This window comes from Rousettus aegyptiacus, unplaced genomic scaffold, assembly GCF_014176215.1.
Source record: "Rousettus aegyptiacus isolate mRouAeg1 unplaced genomic scaffold, mRouAeg1.p scaffold_m13_p_1, whole genome shotgun sequence".
Lineage (NCBI taxonomy): Eukaryota > Metazoa > Chordata > Mammalia > Chiroptera > Pteropodidae > Rousettus > Rousettus aegyptiacus.
In genome coordinates, this window is record NW_023416284.1 from 30,157,056 (window position 1) to 30,174,624 (window position 17,569).

At 37.7% G+C, this 17,569-nt stretch overlaps 1 protein-coding gene across 5 annotated transcripts in view; it reads right to left on the reverse strand.

Moving 5' to 3' along the window:
- The window catches only part of LOC107517899 (phosphatidylinositol 3-kinase regulatory subunit gamma), a 66,144-nt gene extending 50,507 nt beyond the window's left edge, over positions 1–15,637 (reverse strand). The window contains exons 1-2 of one of the 5 annotated variants that reach the window (XM_016159057.2): positions 15,482–15,637; positions 13,700–13,809 (exon numbers count right to left, since the gene is read on the reverse strand). In XM_016159057.2, coding sequence (XP_016014543.1) covers positions 13,700–13,805 — 106 coding nt within the window. In that variant the 5' untranslated portion in view covers positions 13,806–13,809; positions 15,482–15,637. Of the gene's footprint in view, positions 1–13,699; positions 13,810–13,904; positions 14,482–14,648; positions 14,781–15,481 lie in introns of those variants that run through there. The other 4 variants (XM_016159056.2, XM_036233381.1, XM_016159055.2 and 1 more) reach the window with 4 other exon arrangements.
- Positions 15,638–17,569: the final 1,932 nt, after the last annotated feature.

Sequence of the window (17,569 nt, forward strand, 5' to 3'; positions counted from 1 at the left end):
AAATGAACTGAAACCACACTGAGACACCATTACACACTTACTGAAATTTGCAAAAATGTAAATGTCTATCAATACCTAGGGTTATTGCAGATATAAAGTAACTCTCATATACTGGTATAGAGGGAAACAGTTTGGCATACTCTAGAAGGGCTGAGATACACATATTCTATAAACCAGAATTCTGAATCCTAGATACACCCTATGAAAATGCACTGGCATAAAAACAAGGCAAATGTAAAAAAATTGACAGCAGCACTGTTCATAATAGCCAAAAGAGAAACAACTCAAATATCCATTAACAGTAGAAATAAATTGCAATATATAATGAAATAACAAACAGTAACAAAAAAAGAAGAAACTACAGCTACATGAAAATAGTATGACTCACCATAATGCTGAATAAAACACAAGAGAATACATATGGTATAATTCCTTGTATACAAAATTCAAACATAGGCAAAACTAACATAGGAATAAAACTATCAAGAAAAACAAGGAATTAATATAAAAAGTCAAGTCACTGGTTAGTACTGGTGGGAATAAAGGGGATATAATTAAAAAGGGGCATGCTTTTGGCTCCTGGGAAGCTATCTTCAACAACTTCATCTAGGTGGTAGTTACATGGTTGTTCACTTCCTATGAACTTAGTAAACTGTATATTTAACAGTTATTAGTATGTATTTTATTTCACAATAAAGTTAAATCAACATATCAATCAGACTGTTTCTGACTACCCAAAATAACTAGTCTTGTTCACTATTATATATCTAGCCATTAGAAGAATACCTAGATAAAATACACTTCTACACCTTTCTCTATTTTTATATAATCCTAAACGATGATGAAATATAGTTTTTTTATTTTATAAAAATGGGATGTTATTAATAACTTGGTTGGTTGTCTCAATCTATAAGCTATCAGATATTCCTCCAGGTCAAGACATACAGATTTAACTCATTCTCTTTGAGTTGTATAATATTCCACAACACATTAAAGTGCCTTACGAGTTATACAACTATATCTATTATTAATGGACATTCAGCCTGTTTCTAATTTTTGCCAGTAAAAGCAATATTGCATATACTTTTATACATTGATATTTTTATTTCTACAGACTAGATTTCGAAAGAGGAATTTTACTAGATATTGTGAAACTTTCCAAAATGATGCAGTGATTCACATACATTCCCACCATTCAAAACCTAACTCATGAATCTTAAGAGTTTTCTTATAATTTCTGCCTACTTGCTTTCAAAAAGGATAAGGTGGCTTAAACATCTGGAAATTTAGTATGACCTTAGCAACTAATACTCTGGGAGCAGTCAAGGTCCCACTGCAATCTCTCCCACACCTTTAGGTCTTCAGTAGTATCTGATTTACTACCATACGCTCTAGGTTCTAAACTTGGAAGCAGGAGAAGCCACTCCCCTTTTCTGCCAAGTAAAGCCTAAAAGAAAAAAAAACTCCAAAAGGAGAAAACCTAGGCCATTTTGCTTCTGCCTCATTTTGATTTAAGAGACAGTATGATCCAAATCTGTCCTTTCTCCTTAAATTACACCTCTTGGCTTATAGCACCACCACCTACCAAGCCAAAAACCTGATTCTAGATTGTTTCATTTTTCTCTGAATAGTCTCTAAGTTCCATCAATCCTACTTTTTTAAACAACTCTCATATTCATTCTCACAGCTACTATCTTACCTTAGGCAATTTTGTGGCAGGGGAACTGGTATATTTCCATTTGTTTTTTAAAAAATGATTAGAAAATGAAACAAAAACAATCTCTGGTTACAAATTTTAAGTAGGTATGGATGCAGAACCATGGGTCAGTAGTTAAAGACTGCCTAACACAATGTCTCTGCTGCTGAAACAAAATTAAATTTATAGTGGAAATCGCTATGAGTCCACCTGAATTCTGTGCACAAGATCCACATACCATATTTTCTTTCGACCTTTGGCTTTCATAACATCTTTCGTCTCTACTGAAATAGCTTCCTAACCAGTTCCCTTCTTTAATCTTGATCTCCTCCAACCTATTTTTCACTTTGCGGCCAACAAATTTTTTCTCTACTTGAAACCAACCAATCAGTGGCTTCCCAACTGCCCACACGATAAAATCTAACTTGATGTGTAGTATTCAAAGCCTTTCACGACTTGGTCCTCACCTACCTCTCCAGACTCATCTGCTACCACTTCTCACCACACACGTTTCAACAAAACTGAATTACTTATAGTTCCCAAAATACACCAAGATGCTTTAACAACTCCGTGCATTTACCCAGGCAGTTATCTTTCCACTACCCCACCAGTAAACCAATCATTCCCTCCTCTGTTTATACATTTATCTATTACCATACTTAAAACATTTATTCAAGCAATATTTACTGAGCACCACCACGTGCCAGAGACAGTGCTAGATATTGGCGATTCAGTAGTTAATTATGGACTCCATCATTATCCTGATGGAATTTATAATCTAATGAGGAGACTAAAGACACTGAATAACTATTAATAAGTATAGTTAAGAATTATAAAGGGGGTAATACAGTATATAATGGAAATATAAATTAGATGATAGCCAAGAAAAAGGGTGAAAGTTATAAAGAGGGGTACTGTATGGATTTGTTTACATGTGAGTATTCCTTAAATACAGTCTGTGCCCAGGAGCCAAAAGCAGTCCTTTTGCACTACCATGGAAGCCAGCCTGACAAAAAAAGCTGATATAGAGGAGAACCAAGAGAAATGCAGAAAAATAGGGCAAATGCCTAAATAGTCTTAACCAAAACATGCCAAGGATCCTCATTCCCTTTGGACTTTTAAATTACATGAACGTATAAATTATCTTTGTCTAACCAATTTGAGTTGGACTTATTACTGAAAGTATCCTGATATCCACTACATCAAGTTACACATCCATCCCAAATGCCACAGGGAATACTACAAAATACTATCTAGTGAACTGTCTAGCCTCTCTCTAAATTAGGTTAGCATACTTAGCATATAAAAATTCAGGACACAGTTAAATTTGGATATCAGATAAACAAATAATTTTTTTGTATAAATATGTCCCGAATATTTCATGGGACATGTTTTTTATCTGGCAACTCCAATGCCCATGGTTGATAACTAGGAATCAAAGGAGAGGCTCAGGTCAGTCTCAGATGTGATAGTTGCTCTTATAGTTCATGACTACTAGGAGAAAGACTAAAACCAAGTCCTAAACTAATGTCTTACAATAGGCCTACACACCACCTGATTGTCCTTTTAAAACTAAGCAGACTTCTTTCTAAAAGTCAAAACATGGTATACCTTCTATGGCAGCTAAGTGTGACAAAATAAAAAATGTTGCTATGTGAGTATTCACAGCTGTCTTTACTCCCTTGGTCCCTGGCTCTTATAATACACATTAGAGTAATGAAACAGGCAAAAGAGAGTGTTTAAAGGAAAACTAGTACTCCTGAAAAAGAAACTAGTAAGTTTGAGAAGGAAAGGAAAAACAACAAGAATGAGGTTGTATAGGTTGCTATGAGAAAGTATGGGAGAGAAGGATATCATGCAAAGATACTGGTCAAAAAAGGAGAAATCAGATTTTTAAGTAGTACTGCAGTATGGTATGAACGTAATACCTCTTGATATTTTCGAGAAGCTAGACTAAAGATTTAAATTGCCTTTCAATTTAATTTAAATGTTAGGCTGGTGCTTGCTCTAAATAGAAGACAGGAGTTATGTCATAAGAATCTCAGCTTAATAATAATGAATATAATAACAATAACAACAGATACCTGCTCTAAATGTCTTACATGTACTAATGTAATTCTCACAATACCCTACAATGGGGTTAATGTTCTTCTCCCTGCTGTACAGATGAGGAAACTCTATATAGCAGTCCAAGGTCACAAGCTTGATGTACACAGAAATGGAAATCTAAACAACCTAAGTCTAGCCCTCTTAAATTGTCAACAACACTTCCCTATTTTACACCAAAGTCTATACTCAAGCACTTACACTAATGAGCAAAATACATAAATATAATTTAATTATTCTAAAACACCAACGACTTCAGCATGTAAAGTAAAATGAAACATATATGGCTTGGCTTCCTTCTCTTTAATTTCTTCTTTCCTTCATAGCTCACTATAGAAACTAAGAACGTTAAGATAATTTCCTTTTCAAAGTTATTTTGAAAATTATAGTGCAGTATAAATTTATACAGTAATGTTTGTAGAAGTAACTGATGAGTAAGGCTTCATCAACCAACTAAGACCACATATTATGCTGCTTTGCACCAAATTTCTGAGATCGAAAATCATAACGCTTCAAAAAAGAGAAAAATACTTCGAAAATATATAGTTTGGGCATTATTTTAAAGGTTAAATCTTTTAATCATTAAAGTATATAAATAATAGGCTGAGAAATTAGAAAATAAAGTGACTTACGTCAGTTTAGAAATGACATGCTACAAAAATGGTAATACTATTCAGAATCCAACCACTTTTCACCACCTCTGTAACTTCTGCCCTCGTCCAAGCCACCATATTCCCTCAGCTCATTTATTGCAACAGCCTCCTAACCATTTTCTCCACTTCCACCTTTTTCTACTCTCCTCCAGCAGCCTGAATGATATTTTAAACCAGGAACCATAACACATCACTGTTCAACACATTTGCATGGCTTCTCATCTCAGTCAAGTTTTCAAAGCCAAAGTTCTTACACTACCCCCACTTCCAGTCTTCCTCACTACCCACCCCATTACTTGTCTTCATTTCTTACTACTTTCCCCTCATTCCACTCCCATCACCCTGACCCCCTAGATGATCCCTGAACACCTGACAGAGATGTTCTTGCCTCAGAGTAATTCATCTGGTATTCCCTCCACAGGGTCCACTCCACCTTTACACCTCCCTTATATCTATATGATTTGCTCCCTCGCTTCCTTTAGGTCAGTCCCTCCCTGTACTACTTTAAAATAGCAGTTCTCCGACCCAGCCAGAATCTCTATTTTGTTCTCTGCTTGTTCTTCATGTCATTTATCACCATCATTACATATTTTACTTATAAGTTTGTTTATTCTCTGCTTTCTCCCCTCCCTTAAGAATGTATGCTCCATGAATACAGGTAGTTTTGTTCTGTTTACCTCTACACCTAGAACAATGCCTAGAAATCAAGTATTTGTTGAAAACATGAATACATACATGAACAAAAACATCATGGATGCTTAATAAGTTCTAGGCACCATGTTGCGCTTTCCAGTTATTTACTAAATCCTCACAACAAACCTATTGAAGTAGGAACCATTATCATCCCCATATTTTAGGTGAGGAAACTAAAACAGAAAAATTAAATAAGTCACCTAAGGATACGTGCTAGGAAGTGGCAGACATGCAATCTGAACTCAGGCAGTCTGATTCCAGAGGCTCTTCTTTAACTAGATTTCCAACTTACTACTGGAAGAGTTAATACTTAGTTACATAGCACATTTTAATTGAAAGACATGATCTATGGGCTACTTTAAAGTAGTGTCCTAATTTTTAAGGCTAGTCATTCAAATCATAAATCATTCCATGGGTCACCAGCTTATTAATCTACTAAGATTTGGAATTTATAGTTTTGCAAAATGCTCTCTCACACTTACTTGATATATGAATATACTCTAATCCAATACCTACATGCTTCAAATAAGGAAACTGTCAACCAGAGAAGCCAGCTTCCTCTTCCACTAAGCAACTGACAAAGACAGGAAAAGGCCTGTCTTATATTTAACTCTCTACACTACTATGTAACTCTGTGAATTCCAATTCAGAAAATGAAAATGAGTTTCCCACAACTAGATTTTAATTTTGAAAAAGAAAATAAACTTTTCAATTCTTTTTATTTACCAACACAAAGACAAGAACTTTGAAAAGAGCTATGGTTCTCCAAATTACCTTCCAGTGTGGCCACCGATGATTGCCTACCTAGCATTCATCCCTCCTAATAGAATCCCTCCCCAGTATAATGCCTCAGGGAAGTCTACACCACTCCAGGTTCAGGCACCGACTGGTTAGTTCAAGGGTAATCTAATCACTAGTGACTGATTCAGGAAAGAGAATATGACCCAATTCTGGCCAAAAAGACATGAAAGTAGTCTGCTAGAGGTTTTTGAAGAAAGTTTCCTCTTTCCGAAAACAGAAGCACAGGAAAAGACATCTTTCTTTTTTAGAAATTGCTGTATATGGATATGATACCTGGAATCACTACAACTATTTTACTACTAGCCTGAGGATTAGCCAATTCCAAGGAGAGCAAAAATGAGCACAGGAAAGAATATGGGTTTTTACTGACACTGTCGAACTGTTATACTCAACCAACTCTGAAGCCTATTATATGAGAAGATAAAATTTCTTACGTCTTAAGCCACTTTGAATTAGGTTCTGCTGCTTGCAGCTGAAAACATACCAACTAAATACTTTTTTATGAAACATATCCCAGAACTAACCTTAGAAAAAAAGTTTGTGGTTAATTCTACAAATGTATATTAGAAATTCAACATGAATTATACCATACTGAATGGCTCTGTTGTAGAGTTAGAAAGTTATAAAGAATAACACATATAAAAAAAAAGATTCTACAGCAATATTTTCCTAGCACAAGCAATTCATTTTAATAAGGCCTTCTCCTAAACAATTTATAAACAAATTTTAAATTTTGATTTATGACTGAATTTTTTCTTAGGTTTAAAAATAAAAACTATAATAAATATTTAAGATTGCATAACCACATGCTCTAGATTTGCTGTCCTATACCCTTAGACAAGGGTAGACAATTAATCTGTCCCACAAACAGAACATCACACCGGAAGTCCAAGGCTGGATAATAATGGATAGTATACATCACAGAATAGCCTCTAGCTTTATATTGGTTCATACTCATAGGCCACATGGCAGTTTTTATATTGACATGAGACAAAATGGTGTGATTTGGCAGGCTAGATCTAGCCTACTGCCTCTTTTATAAAAAATAAGACAAACTTCTTACTTCATGTGAACTTACAAATAGGCACAAGGAACAAACAGACTATATGTGGGGAAAAAATTTGTAAATTGATCTTATAAAGCTCAATGGCTGACCTTATCCTGTAATCCCAAGTCAAGTCCTATACATTCTAAATTTAATTAGTATAACAACACCTTGAGTAACTGAGATCTACATTGGGCCCAGTGCTATGTAAAACCAGACTAACCAACTCTGAATGACTAACTTACCACTCACTTCTAATTCTTCAAAATTTTAAAAATGACTTTTAATCAAAACCATAAATATTTGCTAATAACATTAAGTATTGCATTTTTTTCATTATTCCCTTTGTTAAAATATCTTTATAAGTTTAAAGGTCATATGTTGATAATAAATAATATCGACATTTTAAAACTTAAGTCACAAAATGAAGCTGTTTGGATCCATAGGCCTAAGATTTAACAAAATATTTGGGCACTGAATGTTTATATTAAAAAAAAGATACAAAAGAAATATAATAGCTTGACCTCAAGAAGTTTTCTTATTGGGGAGATAAACCATATTCACAAAATAATTAAATACCATAATAAATACCATATTTTATATCAAAATAATAAACCATAGCCCTAATTAAAAAGTTCAATGCTAAAATTTTTGGAGGAAAAAAAGAAGGGGGACTTGAGAAGGATCTCAATTTGAAGATGGCCGTGGGATGGGCATAATCTAACACAAGCAGCATAAGAAAACGGTGGAGATGAGAAAAAGCAAAGTATATTCAGGGGACAGCAAGGAATTGGGCTAGAAAAAAAATAGAGGATTAGTAATTAAGTTGGAGGTGTAAGTTGATTCTATATTACTAAAGATTGCCAAATTTAAGAATATGACCTCTGCTTAACAGAAAGGGAGAGCTGCTGATTATTCCTAACTATAGTGGTAAGACTATGAAAATAACACTTCAGTTAGAATTAACCTGATTGAAGAATTCAGGATAAACTTATGGGGGAGGGGAAAAAGAAATTAGAAACAAAGCAACCTGTTAGGAGGTACCAGTTAAGAATCTGGGTGTTAGCAGTCAGAAAGGCCTGTTCTGCTACTTGCTAGCTGTGAAGCATTAAAAAAGTTACTAAATGGATTTAAATCTCAGTTTCCTGTCTGTAAAGTGGGATAATGATAGAGCCCATTTTTTAAGGTTGTTGTGTTGCTAAAAGTAATAGTACATATAAAAGCATTTAAGATAGTGCTTGGTCTATAATAATTATTTAACAAATGTTAGCAACTATTACTTTCATTACAAATCATTTCAAATATGAGATGCTGAGGAATTGGACAGGGCAACAAAAACAAAAAAGATAGGATGAGTTGGAGTGACATTTCCATATATTCACAAGATGTTGTAACTAAGAAAGACCCCAGAGAACTCTTCCAAAAGCAAAATGGTCCCGGTATAAATGTCAAAGATGAAGGAAAAAATAGCTCAAAGGTTTTGACTACGAGAGTATCAAAAGAGGTAGATTTGGAATAATTATGTTATCAATATGCTTTACGTTATAAACTACAATGAATTGGGTACATACTATGTGCCAAACACTGTGTATAGTACATCTAATCCCCAAAACGACTCCGAAAGTTAGGTATTAGTTCAAATTTACAAAAGAGAAAAATAGATGCTCACAGAGGTTAAGTACTAGCCACATAACCTTGGGCAAGGTAAGAAGCGAAGCCAGGTTTGAAATTCATATTTGTTTTCAAAGCCTGTATTTTTTCTGTTATTCTCGGTCTGTATCTCCCTTTAATATCAATAAAAATTATATATTAGTCATTCGTATTTTTCTACCTACCTTGTTAAATATGGTGACCATGAACATGTTCAATCTTTTCTACATTCTAAGAAAAATATAAAGGTATTCAGCATGAAAACAATGAGAGTAAATTTAAAAAACATTATCCAATGGAGAATAACCATACTTCTAATGAAATGGCTGAATATAATGTATTAAATGAAAGCAATGACTAATCTTTTTCAATAAGATGCAAAAAGAAATTTGTATGGTTTTTACATCATTTGATTATATTAACACTGTCCTATATTATGGTATCATTAAAAACTGCCACTTAGCTTATAAAATATCTTACCACAGACAGGAAAAGCATTTATATAAGATGAACCGATCAAATTATAATGGTATAAAGCATAAGTCAACCACAGAAGCAGAATGCCTAATCTGCTACCAGTAAGGACCACACAGTGGCAGGTGACCTATTTCTTCACTTGTTTCTCAGCAGATATTTTCTCATCTATAGGACTAGTGTGCCAATTCTCCACCAGAATGCTACTTAATCTAAATTTTACCAAGATGAAAACACCAAGTATGCCAGAGAAAACAAGTATATTTCCTGAAACAATGTTTTCATCTGACTTCAAAAAAGTCAAAAGATACTCTATTAGGTTGGCCATCAACCTCTATAGCCAGGTAACCTCTAGACTACTAATTCTCGAAGTACAGTCCAGAGACCTCTGTGGATCCCCAAGACCCTTTCTGAGGGTCCAAGAGGTAAAAATGCTCATAGTATTATTAAGACATTACCTGCCTTTTGCACTCTCATTCTTTTACAACTGTATAGTGGAGTTTTCTAGAGGCTTATGACCTATGATATCTTAACAGACTGAATGCAAGAGCGGACATGGAAATTTCGATGTCTTCTATGAAGTTAGACATTAAAGATTAAAAAGCCGAACATTAGTTATTTGTAAAAACATGAAACAATGTTACTCTACTCAATTTTTTGGTCTTTGGAAAATAGTTTTTTTTTCCATTAAAAAAAAAAGTTATGTTAACGTACCATTTTATTTTCAAATGAATTAAATATTTTTTAAATTCCTCAATTTTATTCTAATGCAGTATATTTCTATACATATAACTTAAACGAAGGTCTTTCAGATCCTCGATAATTTTTAGAGTATAAAAGGGGTACTGAGACCAAAAAAATTAAGAACCACTTTCTAGACCATCCTATATTTATGTTTCGCCAATTTAGACATTTAATTTTCTAATTACTATTGAAAAGATGTTGTTTCCCTACAGATAATTTCAGAAACTTGTCTCGAGAAGAACAAAGTCTACAATCTAAAAAAAAAAGTATACACTAATTAAAAAAATCATTTATTACATCTTCCTAAAATAAAAAAACAATATCGTCAAAATTAAAGTACGGGCTAATAGATAACTATGAGCTTTGGGCATGAGTTTGTGATCAGGTGTGCACTGGTAATCCTCCAATAGCTACTATACCAAAGGCCGGGCTCTTTGAAAAGCCTATCAGCAACTATTTTCTATAGAATAATCCCAACTCCAAAATCACAACAGAACTAACCAAGATGCTTATAAGCAGTTCTGTGTAGCACAATCTTAACATTTCCAAAATAAAAAAGTTTTGTTTCATCTCAACAGTTCAGTATTTCTGATTAAGCCATCAATCTCTCATTTGGATCCGATCCTTACATTGTCAGTAAATTACAGCAGGTGTAGCAATCTGTGCAGTTATTAGAAACCTTCCAGATGCATGGCAATAGTTTTAGGGAAGGCTGGAGGGAAATACCTTTGAAAAATAGCTTTTGAGGCTGCTAGAAGCAATAATAATAATTTTGCACTTGGTTCAGTATAAAATTAAAAACTGTAATATTAATACTACAGTTAAAGACCCTAAGTCAACAACTGCCTAATTCAAAATTTATTTAGCCCTAGGCTACTTCAATAGTCAAATTATGAGGTGACCAAGGGTCTTAGTAGGAAAGTACTTAGAAGATAGAAAGAAATGATTTTCCCTCGGTATTTATTAATCTAACACATTTATATTGTCTACTACTTGCAAGATCCTGAGCAAGCTATAAAGCTCATAATCTGGTGGGAAGACAATTCCATAGGAGGAAGTATACATAAATAAATGCAATATATAATTTCAGAAGCTACTCTAGACAGAATGAAAGAAGTTCTATCTGAGAAGTATTAGAAAAGGGAGGGAAAAGGAAAGAAGGATGTCTTCCAAGAAAAGGGATCAGAGAAGATACAACCCAGTAAAGAAAGTCTCTAAGTTGAGCCCTAAATACATAACATTTCAACAAGTAACCGCTGGGAGTGAAAGGCATCCCAGGAAGAGGAAGAAGTATACATTCAAAGAAGAGCCTGTACAAAATAGCTTCCATAGTACTTGTGATGGACTTGAACAGAGAACAGACTGGAAAATTAGGTTGGAAGCAAAAATAGAGGGACTTAACTATGGCAGGGTATGCATTCTGGGACTTTCTTCAATAGGCAAAGGAAAGCCACTGGAAGGTCTTTAAAGTCATTGGAAGATTTATCATTGGAAGTTAAATCAAATGATACTTTAACAATACTGTGGATTGGACAGAGTAAAAACAGGGAGAACAGTTAGTGAGGTATCATACCAGGCCATACCAGGCCAGGAAGAAAATAATAAGAGCTTGATCTGGGTTAGGAGCTAGAAAAAAGACAGATACACGACATGCTGCAACCTCTTCACCGATAATTTACCTGGTTTAAACATTTCAAAAACTTTATTACACAAAACAAGGTTGGCATTCACATTTTTCACATTAAAAACCATTCACTTCCTAGGCAATATTTCAGCATACTTAAGTGTGCTTCCTTTAAGAAAAAAATTATCAGAAATAACAGCATTCTACATTAAGACTACAAAATGGGTAATAACACATGCATATTCTCAACAGTCTGAACAGAATCTCAGTATGCAAAATTTCATTCAAAGATAAATATTTTAAACTTGAAAGTTTATTTCCATGGAATACGCAAAGTTTAGATCAGAATTTTCTAAATGACCCTGTAAGGCCCACCTCACTACATAATTAAAATAGTCAACTTTTCTTAAAATTATTTTTGGACAACTCAACTCAGCTTGACTAATATTCTTCTGCTGGGCCTATATTTTTCAAACATTAGGGCCTTTTCTTCATCTTCACCCCTCCTCCCCGTTCACCTCTCCGCCCAACAAATTCCCTTTGTATGTCTGCAAGGCAAGATACTATATGATATACAGTATAACTCTAAGGTAGTTTGAATATATAATTCTTACAATAACAGAAATCTAGAATTATTACCTTCACTTTTTCTAAGAGAAGAACCAATGAAGTACTAAATTTCCATTCACATGAATGACAAATGCATCTAATAGAAATGATGCTTTACCATTAGGAGGAAACAAAGGGGGAAAAAGACACAATAGATGGGTGGCAAATCTTACAAACTTTGCGAAACACTGAAAAGCTGCATCTGGATTGCAGTCACAACGATAAAAGCACATAACAAAGGCTGCAAAATGAAGGGAAAAGAAAAAAATTCTAAGTGATCATTAAGAGAGAAAAAGGTTGATCCAATATTAGTATTAGTTTTTAAAATAGCATCATTTAACACTATGACTAATTGAAAAACACAAAGAGGATAATTCACTGTTCATGAGGACACAGGAAATAATTTCTACCTACATTCTAGAAGACAGTTATACTTCATTACATTTGCATGGGCTCCAATCCTTTCAAGCATTTCCAAAAATACATAGGTTTATAATAACTGAGGTTCCCCAATGACATACAATTTATTCTGTAGGCTTACGTACAGCACATTTTTAAAAGACATAATGAATTCATGCTCAACAAAAATAAGGAGTCATAAAGGCCCTCTACTTATTCAAAATCATTATATAAAGCACTGTCCATAATTGCAAATAGAGTTTGAAAATCTGACAGCTAATAATTATAAAATGGGGTAGACTTTAACGAAAATAAATTACCCAACTTTTCCATTTTCCCTTCCTTTTTCTTTCCTGCTAGATACACAAAATGTCTGTAAAGGTCTCACACAAAGCTCTAAATAGTATAAACAATCTATGTACGCTTTACATTATGTGTATTTGAACCTATCACATATATGTACACATCACTTATATTCACACAAAAAGGATTCTTTTTCTACTGTAAGATTTGAAGTTACATTAAAACTAAACCCTATCTCAAATGAAATCACACAAATTAAATAATAAAATATTGCACGTATATCTCTCCAAGCGACTATATTCTGAGAAAAAAGCCTCAGACTAAGGCCATAACTGAATAAAAATGCCCAATCCCTGAAAATCACTACCCAGCATTTGGTTTCCGTAAGAGAAAAAAGGTGGTCTTGAAATGAATAATCACATTGGTAAGCCAGTTTCAGAAGTTAAAGAAGGTAAAACACAACGAACCAGATGAGACGAACGTATAAAATGACAAGCTTTAAAGAATTTCCGCAAAGGGAAAGACTGACTTCAAGACTGGGATATAAAACATCCTTTGCAGGTAGAAGAATATTTCACTGAAAAGGGAAAAAAAGGGAAGTGGGACGACAAAAACCTGAACGACGCGCAAAGGAAAAGAAGTAGTAAAAGAAATGGGTTTCTCCTCCCACCCCCACTCCGGTCCCCACCCCCACCCTCACCCTCGCAGGACAATAGGATCAGGGTTCTAACTGCAAACTTTAAATGTTAAAACCAAAAGCAGTTTTATGCAGCTCTAACTGCACATCTGCCCCTCATCCCAAATCTAGCGCACCCAGGAATAATTCTGCCCTGAAAACGTAACTAAGGTCTTATTAAACACAAATCGGGCCCATCACAAGATTCTTTTTTTCTCCCAAGTACCTGGAGGATCCATTTCAATATAAAATATCAGTTCTGTCGAATAGGGCATCATCACCTCCCTCCAGTCTGCGTCATCGCGGTCCATACTCCACACCGTATTGTACATCGCGCTGTCAGGAGCAGGTCGTTAGGAAATATATAGAAAGCATATATTTTTTAATCTGATATTTAAAAATCAAAAAATATATATCTGTAAAAGTCCTACACGGAATGTACTTCGGGGTTTCCAACGGCCGGTACAAGTCCAGGCAACTACCAGGACGAGGACGGGGTTCTCCCCCTCTCTTCTACAGCGCCCAGCAAAATGCCCCCCGAACTTTCAACCTACGAGTTTTGCTCCTCAGAGAGATACAGAGAAGGCTGCAGGGGGCCGAACCCCAAGGTGTTAAAAAGCGGCTTCCTAAAAATCCGTTCTACACAGTCGCTCTCCACAGAGAACAGCTCCCGGCACCTCCAAATCCTTCCGAGCAATCTACTTTTGTGTCCTTCGAAATAATGGGCGGGGGGCGGGGGGGGGAGAGAAAGCGCTGGGAGCAGGTGGGAAAGTGACAAAGAAAAGCACAAAAAGGGGGTTGGGTATTGCGTTCAAGTTTCGGGGTCCCACTGGTCTGCAGAGAGTGATCCCTTTAGGGACCGGGACTCGGGCTCCGTTCCGGCCGGGCTCGGAACCCAAGCTGCTGCAGCCCCGGGATTACAGCCCGTTGGAGAGTCCAGTTAACCCTGCTCAGCTGGGCGCTCCCGCCGGGGTCCAAGAAGGCTTGACAGTGCCGGCTGCCCTCACGCTCTACCTAGACTCCAGCCACTAGAGTTTCATTTTAACGGCGCGGAAGGGTACACCCTCCTCCGTCCCCACGCTCCCCTGCTCCCCCTCGCTTCCCCGCTGAGGCGCTACCCAACCTCGCCGGGCAGGGGATACAGCCAGTATCACCACTGCCCTTCCACTCTATACCTCCTTGATGTACTGGGGACTCTGTCAGGTGCCTGAGAAAGTGTTCAGAAAACTGTCCTCCATCTCGGCTGTCAACTCTCCCCACCTCTCTCTAGGCTTCAGCTCTCTAATCATCCATCCTCTCTCCCCCAACCCTCAATCACAATGGTACGGTCCGGGCGCTGGCCGCACGCCAGGAGTCTGTGCCGGGAGCACGCGAGCGGGGCGGGGAGAAAGAGAAGAGGGGAGGGAGGGGGAAAGAGAGGATAAAGTGGGTGGTGATTGGCTGATCCCGGTTGCCCGAGCCGGAGCCTGCGTCCTTTGTCTGCCTTACTTCAGCGAAGGAGCGGGAGACGGCTGCGCGCCCCAAGCAGGCCAATCAGGAGGCAGCCGGCGCCGGCCGGTGAGACGGCGATTGGTCGGAACCCAGTTACTAAGCGGGACAAAGGCAGAAGGGGGAAAGAAAAGAGGGAGGAAAAAAAAAAAGAAAGAAAGAAAGGAAGCGCAAACGGCGGTTACTGACAGGCTGGGCGAGCGCTCCGGGGCTCAGGCTGCCCGGAGACAGGCGGGGCTCCCACTGAGGTTCCGTCCGTCCGAACGAGTGAGGAGGGGGAGGACGAGCTGGAGCGAGACACCTCTGCCCGGAGACTAGCCGCGGGGGAGGGGAGGCGAGGGGAGCGGACAGAGAGGGGCGCATGCTGTCACTTGGCGGGACACACTTTCTTCTGGTCCTTGGGAGGTCCCAGAGCAGATCCCTTCCCCACAGGTCGCCTCACGGTGCTGGGACAGCCCTCCCTACCCCCGAGGAGAAGTTGTCAGAGCAGAGTCCCCACACCCACTCGCAAAATCGTTACCAATCAGTGAGATGTGTCCATGGCCCCTTGCAACGTTCCCCGGCTACTATTTGTGCCCAGTCCCGGCTTCTCCACGATCAGTTAGGCAATTCTTGAGGCCTTTCGCAGTTCTTCTGAGCTTCCCACCCAAGGACTTTTGAACCCAGAGGTAACTGCCCAAACCTGAAATTAAAAGTGGGAGGGCACCGCAGGCCCCTCAGCTGGAGTGCTCAAGCCAGAAAAAAAATGGCTTGCAATTACAGTGTGTGTGTAATTCCTGAGATAAGTCACAAGTGTTGGAATCCCTAGCCAAAAGGGCTCTATTCCGTTTCCCTGACAGACCCTCTTCCACATACACCCAGACCTTCCCCGCCAAGCTTAAAACTGTGATAGGCTTCAGAAGGAAAATGCTGAATATTTTCATGCATTTCAGAAACAGCTAATTAACTTGTTGGGGAACACCGAATAGCCAAACGCAGATTTGTGCCTGTGTGGAGGTTGTGCCTGGAATTGCCATTCTGCAGACCCTACAATACAGTCTGGGGAGGCCAAAAACTGCTATTTCCTCTTTACGCAGAAGCAACAAAGCCCATTGTGTTTGGGTTGACAACCTGATTTAAACCCTAGCAAAACCTCCTACCCCGAGTAGCTCTGCTATATTGATTCTGCCTGTGGAAGAGTTGCCATGTTTCAACCTCTGCCTTCTAAAGTGGTTCTGCCTTCCTTAAAGGTGATATGAATCAAGATAGTTCCTGGGAGCAGATGCTCAAATGTATATAGACTGGGTATAGAGTCGTGGATTAAAAAGAGCTAGGAATGAATGGACAAAGTTGAGCTGAGAAAACATCAAGATTCCTATATGCTTACCCTCTTACATCTCTGAAATCCGAATGTGATCAACTTTTGGGCAGGGCATGTTGTTAATTTAAATGTCCTGAACTATTCCTCTAGGTAGAAGATGCTGGAAAATCAACTCTAATTTGTGGCTGGCTTCCCAGCAGTCTCTACTTCATATCTGGGAGCCAAAAGTGCTCACATTTGATAATTCAAAAGGCAGAACAATCAGTCAAGGGCAAGTTGGTTTATTTTTATTCAGGGGTGTCCCTATGCATTCCCAAACAAAAGGAAGGTGAAGAGAGAAAGTGAGGAAAAGATTATGGCTTTCAGATTTCCACAGCAGCTTTGCCTGGTCCACTTTTCATCATTTAATGGTGGAGTTTCCATTTCTAATACACAGCAATCGCCCAGTCCTTTCCCACAGCTAAGGTTTTGGGAGATGTAGTGAAGAAACAGCACAGTGTATATAATCTAGTGCTCAAGACTGTCACATGGAATAAAACTGTGATTCAGCCTTGCCACCTAAAATTGCACTGACCCAACTTTCCAACAAATAGTTGAATAGGAGACCTCCAAAGAATAATAGTGATGCAAGAGACAACAATGAATCAAGGGGAAGCACACTTCCGATGGGCTTTGAACCAGTGCCCTGCCATGGTGGGAAGTGCCTGTCATAAGATGCTGGCCTTACTTCTTTGAGCTGAGAAATAGAAGTGAGGTTCTGACTGCTTGTCACCAAACCGCCTCAGGCTCTTTGGCAGAGGTAAAGAATGTTAGCTCTGGTGTCCTGGACCATTTCCATCCTAGAGAATTATATTTGGCCTGAGTGTGGATTAAATTCAGCTCTAAGCACTCAAACGCCTGGGGCACAACCTGCTACTTTAGGGAGTTGTTTTATTCCCTTTGCCTCCTTCCTTTCTTTTAATTTAAAGTAGTCTTTAGTATATTATAAAATTTGTCTGCCTTCGGATTTAGGCAAGTTTCTTAGTTTATTGTGAAACACTGAGAATTAAAGAAATGTCACTTAATATTTAAATTATTAGTACCTTTTTATAACTCAAAAATGATAGGGTGTCCTTCACTTTTCACCCTGGTATGGTCTTGCTCCGAAACTGTTCAAATATGTTTCATTTCTCCCTCTTTATTTCAGAGATGGATGAAATATTTCTTCTGTGCACTGAATATAGGGTATGATCTCAGAGCTCTCTGTGCCAGCAGAATCAGCCTGGAACTCAGCCAAAAGTTCTTCGTGATTAAAGGTGCCATCTGAGC